This window comes from Alosa sapidissima, chromosome 9 (assembly GCF_018492685.1).
Source record: "Alosa sapidissima isolate fAloSap1 chromosome 9, fAloSap1.pri, whole genome shotgun sequence".
Classification (NCBI taxonomy): domain Eukaryota; kingdom Metazoa; phylum Chordata; class Actinopteri; order Clupeiformes; family Clupeidae; genus Alosa; species Alosa sapidissima.
Window position 1 is genome coordinate 28,590,249 of NC_055965.1, and position 20,144 is coordinate 28,610,392.

General features: G+C 40.7%; 1 protein-coding gene across 2 annotated transcripts in view; it reads left to right on the plus strand.

Moving 5' to 3' along the window:
• Nucleotides 1-20,144, plus strand: part of LOC121719384 (NACHT, LRR and PYD domains-containing protein 3-like) — a 289,755-nt gene that overhangs the window by 43,380 nt on the left and 226,231 nt on the right. For both annotated transcript variants that reach the window (XM_042104921.1, XM_042104920.1), the window contains 4 exons: nt 12,021-12,134; nt 14,282-14,535; nt 17,372-19,163; nt 19,423-19,593. In XM_042104921.1, coding sequence (XP_041960855.1) covers nt 12,021-12,134; nt 14,282-14,535; nt 17,372-19,163; nt 19,423-19,593 — 2,331 coding nt within the window. The remainder of the gene's footprint in view (nt 1-12,020; nt 12,135-14,281; nt 14,536-17,371; nt 19,164-19,422; nt 19,594-20,144) is intronic.

Genomic DNA, 20,144 nt, shown 5'->3' on the forward strand with positions numbered 1-20,144 from the left:
ACAAAAAAGCTGTTTATGAATAGGTCTTAGTGAGTTAGGAGTCCTCTCGACTTAAGCTGTCCCAGACTTAGGTGCTACTTTTAGGTCTAAAATGCTTCGTGAATTACTTTTTGTGAAAAAATTAGGAGTCCTAAAGTTAGGAGTGAAACGCCCATTATTTTTAGGAGTTGCTCCTAAATTCGCCAGTTAGGAGATACTTTTAGCCTTAAAATTATTTTTGAATACGGCCCTGAATAAAAAGGCCTAGCCTAAATTAATCGAGACAAAACAGCCTAGTAGCCTAATGAAACATACGGATTGATGTAGTATCTTTGTAACATTATTAAATTATTCTGTTACTATGCCTACGTTTGCGAAAAAGATTTTTACAATTTTAATTTGATTCACAATAATGTTACATTTCATTTACATGTTGACAATGATTAGCCTAGTTTTGGTAGTTGTTGGCGGCGTTATTGCATGTTAGTTATGCCTACAATGCAAAATTGCTTCCTCACGATTGGAAGCTCCTGTAGCTGCATAGGATTTCAAAACACGGCAAAATGCCGCAGGTTTAGATAGATAGATAGATAGATAGATAGATAGATAGATAGATAGATACTTTATTGATCCTCAAGGGGAAATTCAAGGGTCTCAGTAGCATACAGACATAACACACAACATGCACTTACAGCAGAAATGGTAAACATAAGTATAAGTATAAACATATAACTAAACTCCACTGTACAATAAGACAGTAGAAGATAAGACAGATAAGAAAACTAACAAAACTAAATACTAAATACACTATATAAGTTAAATTAAGAAAGTCCAATGTGCTTGAGGGTGATCAAGCATAAGACGCTTGTAGTGACAGGGCCAGGACTGGTGAGGTGCTAAAAGGAGTGAGTGTCATGATGAAGGTGCAAACAGTAGTCCAACCATAGTCCTTTAGTTATGTGTGCATGGCAAGGTGCTCAAGAGAGTGAGTGTCATGGTGAAGGTGCAAAAAGTAGTCCAACATTAGTCCAACAGTGCAACAGTGCAAGAGTAAGGTCTAGAGACCAGCATAAATATATAGACAAATAGGAAAGTAAAGTGTAATGTAGACAAGGTAAAATAAAAAACTATTTCAGTGCAAGAACAGGTTGAGGTAATAGGGTTATAGCCATTCATTCATTCAGTATTGTATCAGAAGCCTGACCGCAGCCATTGATCATTGATCATGTGTGCTAATATAGCATGAAAAACAGTGTAGCAGTAAAACAGTAATGAAAACATTAGGCTGTGTACAATAGTAAAACAGTAGTAAAACAGTAGTAAGCAGTAGTGGGCAGTCAGTACTCAAAAAACATGGACATGGAGAGGGTGGAGAGGCAGACAGACTAAGCAGAGAAGTCTATCTCTCCTCTTCCCTTTAGTGAGGCATTGAACAGTTCAATGGCCCTAGGAACAAATGACTTCCTCAGCCTTTTAGTTGTGCATGGCAGTGTGCGAAGTCTCCAGCTGATCAAGCTCTTTTGGTTTTTGATAGTGCTGTAGAGCGGATGACATTCATTGTCCAAGATGTTGATCAGTTTGTTTAGGGTCCTTTTGTCAGATATTGAAGTGATGCACTTTGTTTGTGAATAGGTCTGTGAGTAAGGAGTCCTCTTGACTTCTTTTAAGCTGTCAGAGGTGGGAAGGTGTGATTTGTTGGGGGCAGGGCCGGATCAACTGGGCACAAATGTCTGATGGCCCCCCTTCCCCCCAGCCAACGTGAATTGGGTGGTTAGTTAATAGGCCTATCGTGAAGATTTTTCCTGCCATCCAGGGGCGTCATGCAAGGCAAAATTCAGAGGGGGCACAATGAGGCAATTTTTTTCGGGGCGGGGGGTGGGGGTGGGGGGGGGTACTGTTAGAGGGGGGCCGGTGATTTCTCCCCCGTCAGATTTTGAAATTCTGGCTGCTAAACATACCATTTCAATGCAGTTTGGGAGGGACAGAAATACCTTAACAGAGCAAGCAGCAACCCTCCTCTATCTGAGGACTAAGCTTAAGTATCTATTTTGTAAGTTAATGTAAAACACATAGGTTGGTGAAAGAATTGTAAGCTCAAATTCAGCTCATTAAAGCATGTTTAGACACACACATTTACACTTAGGCCTACTACACATTATTTTAAAAACAGTATCATTGCAGTTGTAATGATTTGATTGATATGTGACCTAAGAACAATCTTACATAAAGTTGCTGAGGTCTGACTTTGTGGTGCTCAGAAATTAAATTATTTAAATCTTTATTTGAATATTTTACTAGTAATATATTTTTCATGACCATTATGGCAAGTGATAGGCTACCTCATTTGTAAGTTGCTATCTGCAAATCATGAGCAAGTGACCTGATAATAACCTAAGTTATGAGCACGAGAGAGACTATTATACTTTCTTGCCCTCTACATCACGGTCATAGCGATCCTATATAAAACAACTTGGCTGAAAGCTGGGATCCCCCCCCCGTCAAGCAATATAACCATACAAACGCGCTTCCTGCACTCATTGTTTCAAAAGGAGTAATTTTGACTTTGTCAGAACTGAAGAGCTGTGGACGTCACGGCACGGCATGCCCAATGAAAATAAATTAACGCAACGCAACACAACACAGACCCCGCTTCTCTCGCGTCAGTCACTGACAGTAACCTAGAACTAGATGTACCGCATAGCGGTACAAAATATGGCCGCCGCTCAGTCCTGTACATCTGTTCCGCGAAAATAAATCACACTTCAATTTGTCTCCATATTTTACTCCATCCCCCACTCTTGAAACTTTTGTGTATGCTTGTTTGGCATGCCTGAGTGTGTGTGTGCGGCTGCACAGAAAGTACCCTACTGGTGCTGAAAAGGTGAATAGATTGTAGAATAGCCAAAGAAGATGTAGAATTGTTATAAAACCTTTAAAATCTCTAAACAATCTCAAGTAGGGCAGTTCATCACAGTTCATCCATTGCAACTGGATTGATGAAAGGTCACTTACACCTGTAGGCTACATTGTATTTGGGAAAAGCAAAAGGTATCAGCATAATGTTATTTATTTATTTATTTATTTATTTTTTATGTATTTTTAAACAAAAACATCTCTGTCAGTTCCATGCCGTTTTCAACAGCTATCAAAAACAAAGGTCATTTTTGGATGGATGGATTTTTTGTGAATGTTTCTTCTTCTACATAAGATTTTAGTCATCTTTAGTTCATGTAATACTTTATTGTCAATGCACAAATTAAGTAACAGTAGTCTGAAACGTTATTGTTAATGCACAAATTAAGTAACAGTAGCCTAGTCTGAAACGAAATGCTGTTTTACATCTAACCAGTGGTGCAAATAACTGACATGTCCAAATGGGCCTTGATGAAATGCGTCGCTAGACTGTTCATACACATTTTAACGGGCCAAAGTTGAAGAGCTTTTGTCCGTTATTGTTAGTGCAAATATAGGCTGATTCATGTTCCCTTGCATTGTTTAACTGAGGTCCATGGCTAGTCTGGCTTTCATCAGACCAAGCTCAATCTTTTAAGAAATCAAAAAATAAATAGCGGGCAGATCAGGCTGGGTTCACCCAGCCTAGTCCATAGGCACCCGATATTGTTTAATTTTCCGATTGAGATATACACGCTCTGGCTATTCTAAATGCAAAAATGCATCAGGGAGTTATGACAAAACGGTAACTAACAAACTAGATCCTAATAGAAAGCTTCCCTAAGCTACAGGTAGGATTATAAGGTAGGCCTATTTACAACATAAATTGTCAATAGGCTATGCTGGCGACACAAATAAAATCTCCTTTGGAAACCAATGGCTTACGCCTTACAGTATCAAGCGGACTTAAACTGTCATATCGTGGCGAAAAGTTGTAATAACATTCACGCAGCTCCATGAGTCAAGGAAAGCGCGAATGAAGTAGCCACTTCTAAATGGGACCCACTACACAGTAGCTTAAGGTGTTTTGCTAAAGCAGCCATAATGAAATGAAGGTGTCATTGTTTGGATACTTCACACACACGTGCTTTTTAATTTCACAGACTACAACTACCAAGCTGTAATCAAAGCACATCGATTCCCCTCTCACACCCTGCACGCACTTAAAACAAAATAAACAGGCGTCTCAGTCTCATGCATGTATAGGCAAACTGTATCAGACCGGTGTAACGTTGGTACATCTTCCATTGCACAGAATGATTTTGTAGCACGTGCAATAAATGACAGTCGAAAGATACAAACAGTGCTGCTATACATTTGCTTGGTATAACCGCATGTATAGTTTTCTACAAATGCAATAAATCAAATGCCTCCATCACTCAACCAACGCTAACGGTAACATTACCTAGGTCCTTATTGATATTACAAGATTAACGTACCTGCAGTAAAAACCAAGCATGTCCGATAAACATCCTCAGATTTATTTCGGCTTCAAGAAGAAATGGGAATTACACTTCATGTGAACATCGTCCTATCCTTATTAGATGTTCGCTGCGGTAAATTACAGTCCTTGTATGAAGAGTCCATTGTTTTTTCCAACCCACTTTTAACTTCCAACAAAATTACGTCTCACTGCAACGATGCGCCATCTAGTGGACAAACGACTACTTCTCGCCAATACTGAAAATGCAGCCATGATGATGATGATGAATATTTATTTTGGCTTTCTTTTAATCCTACTGATTTTCATTTTTTACCGGGGGTGGGGGGCAAATCACAAATGAGTGATTATGAGCCAGGTTGATGTGGACCCTTGAGACCAACATACCATAAAAGATTCACAGAGAACTGTGTCTGCCCTACCCTCCTTTCGGGGGGTCCAGTCCAGCGGGGGGGCTGCAGATGAAAACGAAAAATGACGGTTCCATGCTATCCATGTGGGGGTACATGCCCACCAAGTTTTGTGTACCCCGGTCTTTCAGTGTCCCGGGAATCCTTGTTGGTGTACGTCACTAAATGTACACATAAATTATTTTATTGTAAGGCCCCCCATGAACGAAAGTACACAAAACTTGGCATGCATTCAGAGGGTGTCATAATGATCCTACACTTTTAATTTCGTGCAGTTTTGACCTTGTCAGCCAGAGATATTGAGATGAAAACACCAAATTTTTTGCTTTTTAATTTTTAACTAGGTGGCGCTATACATTAAATAAGTGGTAATGGGATGGGTTGACATGCCCCCTTAAGACCAACATACATAAAAAAGGTGGACCTCCTAGGCCCTACGGTTCTCGAGATATTCACAGAAAACTGTCTCCGGCCACCTACAGGCCAGTTGGTGTATAGTAACATAAATTAATTTATTGTGTGGCCCCCCATGAATGGAATTCCACGAAACTTGGCGTGCATACAGAGGGTGTCATAATGATCCTACACTTCCAATTTCGTGCAGTTTTGACTATGTTAGGTCACAGATACCTTCAATTACAACACCTCATTTTTACTTTTTTGTGTTTAACTAGGTGGCGCTATACATGAAATGAGTGGTTATGGAATGGGTTGACATGGCCCCTTGAGATCAACATACAAAAAAAAATGGTCCTCCTAAACCCTACGGTTTTCGAGATATTCACAGAAAACTGTGTCTGCCCTACCCTCCTTTCGGGGGGTCCAGTCCAGCGGGGGGGCTACAGATCAAAACGAAAAACGATGGTTCCATGCTATCCATGTGGGGTTACATGCCCACCAAGTTTCGTGTACCCCGGTCTTTCAGTGTCCCGGGACTCATTGACGGAAATTTGGGCATGCGAAAAAGAAAAAAAAAAAAAAGAAAAAAAAAAAAAAAATCTGACTAAACCTATATGACCGCCGCTTCGCTGCGCGGCGGTCATAATAAATGCATGGGGAAAAACACTTCCCCATGACAAAGACATCGTAAAACACTGAAAGTTAATATTTTGTCACTAGCAACATACATCTGTCCTTATTATGACCGCCGCGCAGCGAAGCGGCGGTCATATAGGTTTAGTCAGATTTATTTATTTTTTTTCTTTTTCTTTTTTTTTTTTTTTTTCTTTTTCGCATGCCCAAATTTCCGTCAATGATTCCCGGGACACTGAAAGACCGGGGTACACGAAACTTGGTGGACATGTAACCCCACATGGATAGCATGGAACCATCGTTTTTCGTTTTGATCTGTAGCCCCCCCGCTGAATTGGACCCCCCGAAAGGAGGGTAGGGCAGACACAGTTTTCTGTGAATATCTCGAAAACCGTAGGGTTTAGGAGGACCATTTTTTTTTTGTATGTTGATCTCAAGGGGCCATGTCAACCCATTCCATAACCACTCATTTCATGTATAGCGCCACCTAGTTAAACACAAAAAAGTAAAAATGAGGTGGTGTAATTGAAGGTATCTGTGACCTAACATAGTCAAAACTGCACGAAATTGGAAGTGTAGGATCATTATGACACCCTCTGTATGCACGCCAAGTTTTGTGGAATTCCGTTAATGGGGGGCCACACAATAAATTCATTTATGTTACTATACACCAACTGGCCTGTAGGTGGCCGGAGACAGTTTTCTGTGAATATCTCGAGAACCGTAGGACCTAGGAGGTCCACCTTTTTTTTGTATGTTGGTCTTAAGGGGGCATGTCAACCCATCCCATTACCACTTATTTCATGTATAGCGCCACCTAGTTAAAAATTAAAAAGCAAAAAATTAGGTGTTTTCATCTCAATATCTCTGGCTGACAAGGTCAAAACTGCACGAAATTAAAAGTGTAAGATCATTATGACACCCTCTGAATGCATGCCAAGTTTTGTGTACTTTCGTTCATGGGGGGCCTTACAATAAATTAATTTATGTGTACATTTAGTGACGTACACCAACAAGGATTCCCGGGACACTGAAAGACCGGGGTACACAAAACTTGGTGGGCATGTACCCCCACATGGATAGCATGGAACCGTCATTTTTCGTTTTCATCTGCAGCCCCCCCGCTGGACTGGACCCCCCGAAAGGAGGGTAGGGCAGACACAGTTCTCTGTGAATCTTTTATGGTATGTTGGTCTCAAGGGCCCACATCAACCTGGCTCATAATCACTCATTTGCGATGTGCTTTGATTCCAGCTTGGTAGTTGTAGTCTGTGAAATTAAAAAGCACGTGTGTGTGAAGTATCCAAACAATGACACCTTCATTTCATTATGGCTGCTTTAGCAACACACCTTAAGCTACTGTGTAGTGGGTCCCATTTAGAAGTGGCTACTTCATTCGCGCTTTCCTTGACTCATGGAACTGCGTGAATGTTATTACAACTTTTCGCCACGATATGGCAGTTTAAGTCCGCTTGATACTGTAAGTCGTAAGCCATTGGTTTCCAAAGGAGATTTTATTTGTGTCGCCAGCATAGCCTATTGACAATTTATGTTGTAAATAGGCCTACCTTATAATCCTACCTGTAGCTTAGGGAAGCTAACAGCTTTCTATTAGGATCTAGTTTGTTAGTTACAGTTTTGTCATAACTCCCTAATGCATTTTTGCATTTAGAATAGCCAGAGCGTGTATATCTCAATCTGAAAATTAAACAATATCGGGTGCCTATGGACTAGGCTGGGTGAACCCAGCCTGATCTGCCCGCTATTTATTTTTTGATTTCTTAAAAGATTGAGCTTGGTCTGATGAAAGCCAGACTAGCCATGGACCTCAGTTACACAATGCAAGGGAACATGAATCAGCCTATATTTGCACGAACAATAACGGACAAAAGCTCTTCAACTTCGGCCCGTTAAAATGTGTATGAACAGTCTAGCGACGCATTTCATCAAGGCCCATTTGGACATGTCAGTTATTTGCACCACTGGTTAGATGTAAAACAGCATTTCGTTTCAGACTACTGTTACTTAATTTGTGCATTAACAATAACGTTTCAGACTACTGTTACTTAATTTGTGCATTGACAATAAAGTATTACATGAACTAAAGATGACTAAAATCTTATGTAGAAGAAGAAATATTCACAAAAAATCCATCCATCCAAAAATGACCTTTGTTTTTGATAGCTGTTGAAAACGGCATGGAACTGACAGAGATGTTTTTGTTTATAAATACATAAAAAATAAATAAATAAATAAATAACATTATGCTGATACCTTTTGCTTTTCCCAAATACAATGTAGCCTACAGGTGTAAGTGACCTTTCATCAATCCAGTTGCAATGGATGAACTGTGATGACCTGCCCTACTTGTGATTGTTTAGAGATTTTAAAGGTTTTATAACAATGCTACATCTTCTTTGGCTATTCTACAATCTATTCACCTTTTCAGCACAAGTAGGCTACTTTCTGTGCAGCCGCACACACACACACTCAGGCATGCCAAACAAGCATACACAAAAGTTTCAAGAGTGGGGGATGGAGTAAAAGATGGAGACAAATTGAAGTGTGATTTATTTTCGCGGAATGGATGTACAGGACTGAGCGGCGGTCATATTTTGTACCGCTATGCGGTACATCTAGTTATGTTCCAAGTAGCCTATGTAATTCTGCTTCATAAAGTTGAACAAATACATTTGCTTATTTCACAGAAAAATAGAAATAGCCAGTTAGGGTCTACAGTGCAGAGTTGGTAAGTTATGGTAGGCCAACTTGCAGTGAACATACAAACAGGGGAAATTCTTTCTCTTGTAGCTGAGTAGCCTCAGGTGTGCACGTAGACATAAGGCCGAACATGCAAGCGCCAATGAATCGTGCTCTCACGACAATCACGCCGTTAAACTTAAATAGGTTAACATCACTCTAAGTTCGCCTTCAAGCAAGGAAAACGGTGATTTGAAGACAATGGCAAGGGGTAGCAACAGGGCAACACAGAGACAGGCCCGATGGCAGGGCTGTTATGAGAGTATTAAAATATGGGATATTCTACGGGAAAACATTAAAACGGCAAGACAGCGGGGGAAAGTTAAAATACGTGATAAACACGGAAAAAGTTGGCATGCATTGTTTCGGTCCCCGTGCACAGGGATTATTTGTCATATTATTAATCACATATGATTATTTGTGAAATTGTGCAAACAGGCGCAACACATTTGAAAAGGAAGGCTGGTAGCATGCAAGGTCACGGGAAAGATTGATTTAAGAACGTTATCACTGTGTGGCTGTGGCGCGGGCGGAAGACAGCGACAATTGCCAGGGGAGGGTCATGTCTTTTTTAACAATTCTGTCGGAGGGTCATTGAACAATTTCTAGCAGGCAAGAGAGTGTCATGCGACTTTTGACTGAAGCACTCAAAATTCCTCCGGTGGCCCCTTCAATAAACTAGATGTACCGCATAGCGGTACAAAATATGACCGCCGCTCAGTCCTGTACATCCGTTCCGCGAAAATAAATCACACTTCAATTTGTCTTCATATTTTACTCCATCCCCCACTCTTGAAACTTTTGTGTATGCTTGTTTGGCATGCCTGAGTGTGTGTGTGCGGCTGCACAGAAAGTAGCCTACTGGTGCTGAAAAGGTGAATAGATTGTAGAATAGCCAAAGAAGATGTAGCATTGTTATAAAACCTTTAAAATCTCTAAACAAACAAAGTAGGGCAGTTCATCACAGTTCATCCATTGCAACTGGATTGATGAAAGGTCACTTACACCTGTAGGCTACATTGTATTTGGGAAAAGCAAAAGGTATCAGCATAATGTTGTTTGTTTATTTATTTATTTATTTATTTATTTATTTATGTATGTATTTATTTATTTATTTATTTATTTATTATGTATTTATAAACAAAAACATCTGTCAGTTCCATGCCGTTTTCAACAGCTATCAAAAACAAAGGTCATTTTTGGATGGATGGATTTTTTGTGAATGTTTCTTCTTCTACATACGATTTTAGTCATCTTTAGTTCATGTAATACTTTATTGTCAATGCACAAATTAAGTAACAGTAGTCTGAAACGTTATTGTTAATGCACAAATTAAGTAACAGTAGTCTGAAACGAAATGCTGTTTTACATCTAACCAGTGGTGCAAATAACTGACATGTCCAAATGGGCCTTGATGAAATGCGTCGCTAGACTGTTCATACACATTTTAACGGGCCAAAGTTGAAGAGCTTTTGTCCGTTATTGTTCGTGCAAATATAGGCTGATTCATGTTCCCTTGCATTGTGTAACTGAGGTCCATGGCTAGTCTGGCTTTCATCAGACCAAGCTCAATCTTTTAAGAAATCAAAAAATAAATAGCGGGCAGATCAGGCTGGGTTCACCCAGCCTAGTCCATAGGCACCCGATATTGTTTAATTTTCCGATTGAGATATACATGCTCTGGCTATTCTAAATGCAAAAATGCATCAGGGAGATATGACACAACGGTAACTAACAAACTAGATCCTAATAGAAAGCTGTTAGCTTCCCTAAGCTACAGGTAGGATTATAAGGTAGGCCTATTTACAACATAAATTGTCAATAGGCTATGCTGGCGACACAAATAAAATCTCCTTTAGAAACCAATGGCTTACGCCTTACAGTATCAAGCGGACTTAAACTGCCATATCGTGGCGACAAGTTGTAATAACATTCACGCAGCTCCATGAGTCAGGGAAAGCGCGAATGAAGTAGCCGCTTCTAAATGGGACCCACTACATAATGTAGTAGCTTAAGGTGTGTTGCTAAAGCAGCCATAATGAAATGAAGGTGTCATTGTTTGGATACTTCACACACGTGGTTTTTAATTTCACAGACTACAACTACCAAGCTGGAATCAAAGCACATCGATTCCCCTCTCACACCCTGCATGCACTTAAAACAAAATAAACAGGCGTCTCAGTCTCACGCATGTATAGGCAAAACTGTATCAGACCGGTGTAACGTTGGTAAATCTTCCATTGCACAGAATGATTTTGTAGCACGTGCAATAAATGACAGTCGAAAGATACAAACAGTGCTGCTATCAATTTGCTTGGTATAACCGCATTTATAGTTTTCTACAAATGCAATCAATCAAATGGGCCTCCATCACTCAACCAACGCTAACAGTAACATTACCTAGGTCCTTATTGATATTACAAGATTAACGTACCTGCAGTAAAAACCAAGCATGTCCGATAAACATCCTCAGATTTATTTCGGCTTCAAGAAGAAATGGGAATTACACTTCATGTGAACATCGTCCTATCCTTATTAGATGTTCGCTGCGGTAAATTACAGTCCTTGTAGGAAGTGTCCATTGTTTTTCCAACCCACTTTTAACTTCCAACAAAATTAAGTCTCACTGCAACGATGTGCCATCAAGTGGACAAACGACTACTTATCGCCAATACTGAAAATGCAGCCATGATGATGATGATGAATATTTATTTTGGCTTTCTTTTAATCCTACTGAATTTGTAATTATGTATCGGCCGTTCTAATACCGATAGTATGTGGTTGCCTGTGTGTGTGCATGTGTATATGTGTAAACCGCCATTTACAGGCCAATGAGTGCAGTCACTAAATGTACACATAACCTCATTTTTTTAGACCCCCCCCCCCCCCCCATGGATTAAATTCTACGAAACTTGGCATACCCCCAGAGAATGCCAGGTCAATCATACACATAAAATTTGGTGCAGTTCTGAACATCTTAACTGAAAATAGGGGCGATTAAAGCAGAATAATATTGCATTTTAATTTTTTACCGGGGGGGTGGGGGTGCAAATCACAAATGAGTGATTATGAGCCAGGTTGATGTGGGCCCTTGAGACCAACATACCATAAAAGATTCTTCATCCTCAGTGCCACGGTTCAGGTAGTTATTTAGGAAAAACTGTTTTTTTTGCGGTTCGGGGAGCCCAGGCTGGGGGCGGGGTGGGGGTGGGGGGTGGCCACATACACACACACACACACACATACACACAATGACACACACACACACACACACACACACACACACACACACACACACATACACACAATGACACACACACACACACACACACACACACACACATTCACATGCAAACCCAGATCTGTATCTGTTATATAATCTGTCATACAGTGATCACGTTCAGTAATTAATGTTGATTTGCTGTGTTATATATCTGTGTTTGCAGACCACAGACACACAGACCTCCATCTCCAGTGCCCAGCTGTGTGTCCCTGAGGAGTGATAAGTCCATGTCTGATCCTCGTAACTTCAGCAGTGGACCAGTCCCATTAGGACTAAAGTGAGTTCAGACATATGCGTGATACACACACACACACACACGCACACACACACAAACACACACACACACACACACACACACACACACACACATTGTTATGCCCAGAAGGGGAAATAACATGGAGGAGGCACGGAGTAGTCTAGCAAGCGTGAACAGTTTATTTTGCGACCAACAAGATAGACAAAAAGACAATCGATAGCAGGTGTAGGCAGCGACTGAGCATATAGTCCTACAAGAGGCACACAACCCAGATCGAACAAAGGCAAACGCCTCGTGCTGCTGCCCCCCAGAATGGGAACCGGCGGCCTAAAAAGGGGTCAGGTGACCTGTGCACCGGTGCACCATCCTCCTTAATCAGCCAATCACTATCAGTCAGCATTCCGACCACCTGCGAACAGACACAAGACAATACAACGTAGCGCAGGGAGGAAGCCACGCTCACTGGAGCGTCACACCCTCCCCCTTCTAAACAGGAAACAATCAATTCCAAAAATAATTCCATGGAAATGCATGGATTCCAGTTGCTGCTACTGGAAGAAACTGGAATCCATGCATTTCCACTGAATTATTTTTGGAATCTGATCCCTTATCATACCTGTTCATTCTTACTCGTCGCTCGACTTATCGTGACTAAATTCAAGATGGCTGCAGACGCTAAACTTCGTGAAGATACTGTCTGTATAAATCGTCTTGTAAGTAAACTACCAGTGCTTTTTCAAAGTTCTCAATGCCTCGTTTTAAATGTCAGGGCCCTCGGAAGTCTACCAATGAAGTGTGGAGATATATTGAGCCTCGTAAATGGTGTAAAACAGTGATTTATTTGCATGGCTAGCCTGATGCCGAAGCACCACCATTGAAAAAGCTGTTGGTAGCATCGGCTAACTAGCGCCATATTTTGGAGTGCAGGGGACAAGATGAGATGGGCTATGAGACATTCGTTCACACTCGGTATCATGTTTCAACACACTTTAGGTCAATATCACACCGGAATTGTCCTTTAAGGTTAAATGGCGGATCATTCACAAGAGGATTTTGAGATGCACAGATTCCCAAATGAACGCATATCCACAGATTTTGTTAGAGTGGTGAAATACATTCACACCGCTGACATTATATTGAGGAAAAAGTATAGCCAACCAAGCTCAAGTAGGCTAGCTCAGTGTAGCCAGACGGACCTTACGTAGGCCTATATTAGGACTTTAAAAAATATCGGCGCAAATTATCGGCCAGAATTCTGTTATCGGACCGATAATAATATTTTAATTTTTTCACTTATCGGCTAATAATATATCGGCCGCCGATATATCGCGCATCCCTAATATATAGTATTATTGGGGAGGGAGCTTTCTGGGGCCCCCTGTCATTGATGGGCCCCCCAGCAGGATTGATTTGATCTTCACCTTATAAAGTGAAGGTTCTTGGGCTTTATATGGATATTAAAGCTGTAGCAGCTGGATTAATAGGAAGTTATATGATATAGCATTGCACAACTAAGGTTGTGTATATTTGATCTTGTTGCCAGCTCAAACAATACTTTAACCCTTTGCAGACTGAACATAATCGGTACTGGGGTACCAAAATTAGACCATGTAGTCTGCAAATATGCACAGGATTAAGGTGTTGTGGATGGTCATCTACTGTACTTGATGATTTGTGTCACCAATAAACAATTGTATGACAACACAACAACAACAGTATAGCCTGTAGTGTCACTGTCACTTAGTTGCATTTTATTTCAGGATTACATTTTAGTAGCCAAAGGCTTTAAATGTGATATCTTAAAGAATATGTTGACTCTGGCTGTGGAATTCAGGGAACAAACTTACTAATTGTTTTTGTTTTTTAGACTTGTTTTTGTAAGTAGTAGCCTACCTACTTAAGTCTGTCAATTTACTTAGTTCTTAGTTGGTAGTTAGCATTTGACAATGATTTAACTTGTATATTTGAGTTCTAATTAGTGACATCACCTGTACTGTTTCTATTTATTACTTTTTACTTTGACACCTTTATTAATGGGGAGGCGTATAGCTCCAAACATGGAGTGTCATATTGACATGAAACATCAGGTAAATATGTGTTCATATCTGAACTGAACAGCACACACACACACACACAAAATCTAATTGCATTATCCCTTGTCTCTGTAGTGAGATGAGGGCTGATCTGACCCTCTGTGGGCTGAGGAACCCAGTCATCACCACCTGTGCTGTGCAGTGCATCAGCAGCTACTGGGAACAGTCTGGACTACCAAGAGAACAAACCTATCCCTCGTGTGGAAAGACATGCGGAACCCAACCAGTCGATATGAGCACACGGGATGAACACACGGGCTTGATCAACAGCAAAAGACACCTGCACACTGAAAAAACACAGAAAAAAAGCAGAAAGAGAAGAGAACTTGGTGAGTGTAGATTTAGTTTTTTTAAACAATAATTATTTGTATCTGTTTTTTTTTTGAGAATTAATGTCAACAAAGAGAGCAATTACAAATATTGCTAAATATTTGTATTTATTTGTTTAAGGAAAATTCCATAGATCTCCGTTTCTAGAGGTCACCAAGTAATGTCAGTACAGAAAAAACAAAAAAAAACAATTGGTTTTACATACTGTAGCTTGAGTTGCTGTAGCCAGTAATTCAGTACAGAGCTTCCAGGCAGCTAGAGAGCTACACTCTGGGGGCATGTTCATGAGTCCCCATATACATGCCCCCAGAGTGTAGCAATAGCTGCCTGGCTAATTTAGCACTGACAATACTCTGTGACCTTGTGAAAACAGAAATCCTCTGAATTTTCCCTCAAGGCTTGTGGGTGTAGGCGTGCCTCTATACTGAGTTCAGGTGTATATGGCCTTGATCATTGTTTGACCTTAAATGATGTTTCTAAAATCATTTTGATGGCACGCAGTCTCATATCACAATGAACAACACTTTTGCTATTGTCTGAGCGGCCCTCTGTAGGCAACTACTGAATCTAGGAACTTTTTAATCTGTAGGCAACTACCGAATCTACAAATTCGGAGATATTTTTCTACAGACTGCTGTGGGTTGTGACGAGCTTGGCCTGCTCATCACTAATTGTTTAACGGATTAGCACAACTGGTGTCCAGGGTCTTTAAAAAGGCACTCTGATGCATTGTGGGTAGATGAGCATTGTGGGGTAGGGTTGTTGGTGGCAGCAGCAGACTCAACAGACAGAGTGCTGTTTTTTTGTTGGGTTTTGTTCTTTCCTTTTCTTTCTTTATTTAGCACCACTACATTTACTCAATGAATCCATACATTTACTCAATGAATCACTACATTTACTCAATGAATCCATACATTTACTCAATGAATCACTACATTTACTCAATGAATCCATACATTTACTCAATGAATCACTACATTTACTCAATGAATCCATACATTTACTCAATGAATCACTACATTTACTCAATGAATCACTACATTTACTCAATGAATCCATACATTTGCCTACACCACTGACTCTACTGACATATTCAGGGTTTTGACATTGTTTTGTCTGTTATGTTAAATGCTCTTAATAAACTTATTCGCGGTGTGGCGTGTGCCCTTTTGCTTTTGTATCGTCCTTGTGAGCCAGGACACATTGGTGCATTTCCTTTGTGTCAGGGGTTCCCTATCTTTTTTGGCAGGTGACCTTATTTTGAGGTCACAAAATGTTGGCAACCCCTATCATTCACAACATACAACAGAGATAAGACAGCATCTCATCTCTGCTGTAACATCCAGTTGAGAGCTGTATTTTCCCCAAAGCTAATTTGTTCTACTTTGTTTGGAACATTGATCAAGCATTATTATCCATGATAATCTCATGCAGGATTTCTAAGTTTATTTTTACATATCTAGATTGTAATAAAGGATCCAGTTAGTGACTTAAAGGTGTTCTAAGCGATGTCATACGTTTAAAAAAAAAATGTGTCACTTTCAGCAAATGTCACTTCACCATCCACTAGCTGCCTGTGTCCTGAATACGCTGTAAAAAATGTGATCTCTGTGGACAACCCAGGCCTCAAAAACGACCACAAAACAACTTGGGCAAACCTTGCAAATAAAAATATAACAAACTGTTCCAGCAAATCACCGACCAGATGCGTGTTTAGGAGAGTTTCAAATGCAGGGGAAGGAGGGGGAGGAAGTAGCAAGCTAGTTTCTGTTTTGTTTGAACGTCAACAGAAGTGACGTTACCCAGTGCCTTTAACTTGGATATCATGGGGGTTTTCATATTGTTTTTTTATTTAATGTATAAATATTTATGTAATATACTGGTAAATTATAAGATGCCCAATATCTTACCTGACCCCATTTGAATTTCAGGCAAGCCCACCTGGGACCCTTACCCCAAGGTTGGGAAACAATGCTCTATATTATATCGGAGTTATGTTCATACTTTGTTGCAAAATATGCATATTTAGTTTGTTTATTATTGCGCTTCGCAACCAGAAGGGGACCCCAAGAGCAAATCTTACTAAGGGTGCCTTTACGTATGTTTGAATATTTTTTGGGACAGACACAAATAGATGAAAACATGTTGATGTATCATGTAAGAATACTTGTTACTGTATAATCAGGTAGCAGAGCTAGTGAGCGGAGCTGAGCGGTGCGAATGTCCCGCTCCTCGCTCAGGTGGCTGTTCACTCGGCCGCTCCTCCGCTCAAATTCACGTCAGGCCGCTCCGCTCAATTTCGCTCCCCACTCCACTTCAAAATCCTCCCGCTCCAGTGTGATCCTTTTTGTGTGGGGGGCTGCGTCCACCCCTGTATGTGTTGTGTGTGTGTGTGTGTGTGTGTGTGTGTGTGTGTGTGTGTGTGTGTTTGACCTGCTTAGTGTGTGCTGTTTTTGTGGTCTGCATCCCTGCCCCTGTTTCTGGATGTTTGCCACTGAAAGTGGCCTCCACACCTAGCTGTGGCTAAGTCTAATCCGTTACACTACTATGGCAAGTGTCTTTGTTTTGAAATAATAGCAATCTTGGTATCATCATGAAGACATGAGTTCTGGGTGGATTTGGGTATGCCTCAGAGTCGTGGTGTGAGCGGTGCCAGAGCGAAATTGGAGCGGAACAGAGCAGCCGTTCCGGTCTCTAAATTTTAAAGTGCTCTGTGCTCCAACAAAATTCCATCCGCTCCGCTCCTCGCTCGCTTACGCTCGACTCACTTGCTCTGTCAGGTAGTTCTACTTATTGATTATTTTTTTTCTTTATTGACTTATCATTGCTAAACAGATGAGGACTTGAGGAGAGTTAAAGAGAATCACAAAGCCAGTCTGAAGAGAAGGTTTGAGAACATATCTGAAGGCATCATCAAACCTGGAGCTGAGATACTCCTCAATAAGATCTACACAGACCTCTACATCACAGAAGGAGAGAGTGAAGGGGTGAATAAGGAACATGAGGTCTGGCAGGTAGAGTCAGCATCTAGACCACTAACCACAGAAGACACACCAATCAACTGCAATGACATCTTCAAGCCCTTACCTGGACAAGAGCGGTTCATCAGAATCGTGATGACCAAAGGTGTTGCAGGCATTGGAAAAACAGTCTCTGTGCAAAAGTTCATTCTTGACTGGACAGATGGGGTAGCCAATCAGACTATAGATTTTATATTTCCTCTTTCTTTCCGTGAGCTGAATTTAGTCAGGGGTGGTCAGTATAGTCTTCACAGACTCCTGCTTGAATTCCACCCTGAGCTGAAGGAGCTGAATGATGATGAAGGATACAAAGACTGTCAGGTTGTGTTCATTTTTGATGGTTTGGATGAGAGTCGTTTGACTCTGGATCTGGAACAGAACAGTAAGTTGTCTGATGTAAAACAAACATCATCAGTTGATGTTCTGATGACGAGCCTCATTCAGAGAACTCTGCTTCCCTCTGCACTTATTTGGATAACCTCACGACCAGCAGCAGCCAGTCAAATTCCTGCTCAGTGTATTGACCAGGTTACAGAAGTACGAGGATTTAATGACCCACAGAAGGATGAGTACTTCAGGAAAAGAATCGGTGATGAGAGTCAGGCTAACAAAATCATCTCTCACATTAAGGCATCCAGGAGTCTCCACATTATGTGCCACATTCCAGTCTTCTGTTGGATTGCAGCCACCGTACTTCAGCAGATGCTGGAACAGGAAAACACCCAGGAAATCCCCAAAACTCTGACTGAGATGTTCATTCACTTCTTGCTCATCCAGACCACCAGGAAGGACTTGAAGTATGAGGGAAGATGTGAGGGAAATAACAAGAAGCTCCTGGAATCACATAAGAGTGTCATACTGAAACTGGCAGAACTGGCTTTCAAGAATCTGCTTCAAGGGAATCTCATGTTCTATGAGGAAGACCTCAGAGAGTGTGGCATTGATGTCAGTCAAGCCTCAGTGTACTCTGGCATGTGTACTGAGATCTTCAAGGAAGAATCTGTGTTTCAGCAGAAGAAGGTTTACTGCTTTGTGCATCTAAGCATCCAGGAGTTTCTGGCAGCACTTCATGTCTTTGTTTCTTTTAAGAGTATGAATGAAAAACTGGGAGCACCTGAACTTTTTGTCAAGAAAGCCCAGTTACCTTTAGAAGAGTTGCTTGAGAAAGCTGCAGACAAAGCTTTGCAGAGCAAAAATGGACATCTGGATCTTTTCCTTCGTTTCATTATGGGCATCTCATTGGAGAGGAATCATAGACTGCTGCAAGGACTACTCAGGGATCCACTCAACAGCTCAGAGAGCATCAGGAAAACATGCAAGTACATTAAGGAGCTTAACAAAGAAGATCTCTCCCCTGAGAGATGCATCAATCTTTTCTTCTGCCTACTTGAAATGAAAGATAATTCGATGCACCAAGAAATTAAAAAATATCTGGAGTCACCAAAGGAATTTAAAGGCCAGTTGTCTCCTGCTCACTGTTCAGCACTGGCCCACGTGATCCTGATGTCTGAGGAAGTGCTGGATGAGTTTGACCTGAAGAAATACAACACATCAGATGAGGGACGCAGGAGACTGATCCCAGCTATGAAGTGCTTCAGCAAGGCACTGTGAGTTATTCAATAATAAACTGATTGATGTGGGCAAACATTACAAAATCTGGAATGTATGAATACTAAAAATAATGGTCTCCAATTGAGTAAAGATGGCAATTAAACAAAAAGAGTAAGAATCAAAACAATTACTTGCACCTTTATGAAAATTCTGTATTCCCAAATTCCCTTCAATATGTTACTATATCAAAACACTTAACTTTTTAACCAATAATTTGTTGGTGTATATGTAATTTTATCTCACACTTTATTGCAGATTTTCTGAATGTAAACTATCACATAAATCCTGTGGAAATGTCGCTTCAGTTCTACAGTCACCAAACTCTCTAATCGAATTGGACTTGAGTAACAATGACCTGGGAGATTCTGGAGTTCAGCTTGTGTCTAAAGGTCTATCTAGTCCCCACTGCAGACTACACACATTAAGGTTGGTGTTAGAATATTTTCCTTACATACATTTAATATTCATACTCATAAAATAGCCTGTAGGGAAAACGGCCAAAACATCCTTCTTGTTCAATGCCTTGATCGCTGTTTTATGTTTGTTTTTAAACTTACTGCGCTACCAATATCTTGTACAACCCCTTACAGAAATTTCTGGTGATGTTGCCGCAAATTTTCAGCAAGGTCATATTTTCACATGCAAATTAGGTTTCTGGCAAACAGTTGCGGTTAACTTTTGGTAATGTTGCAGCAAATTTGCAGCAAGGTCATTATGCAAATTGGGTTGGTCACCAGAAGTTCACTGGAAGTTTGCCATTATTGGCTAAGTGTGATGGCAAATCACTGGCGAACACATTTGCCACTAGTGGCAAACTTCTCATTGTTGCCAGAACTTTTGCTGGAAGTTCGCCTCTAGCGGCCAACACCGGCAAACTTCTGGCAATATTTTCTAGTGAACTCATTTGTTTCCCACAAATCACCCACAAGTTTTCTGCAAATCTGCCGCAAACATTAATTTTTTTTAAGGGACGTGAC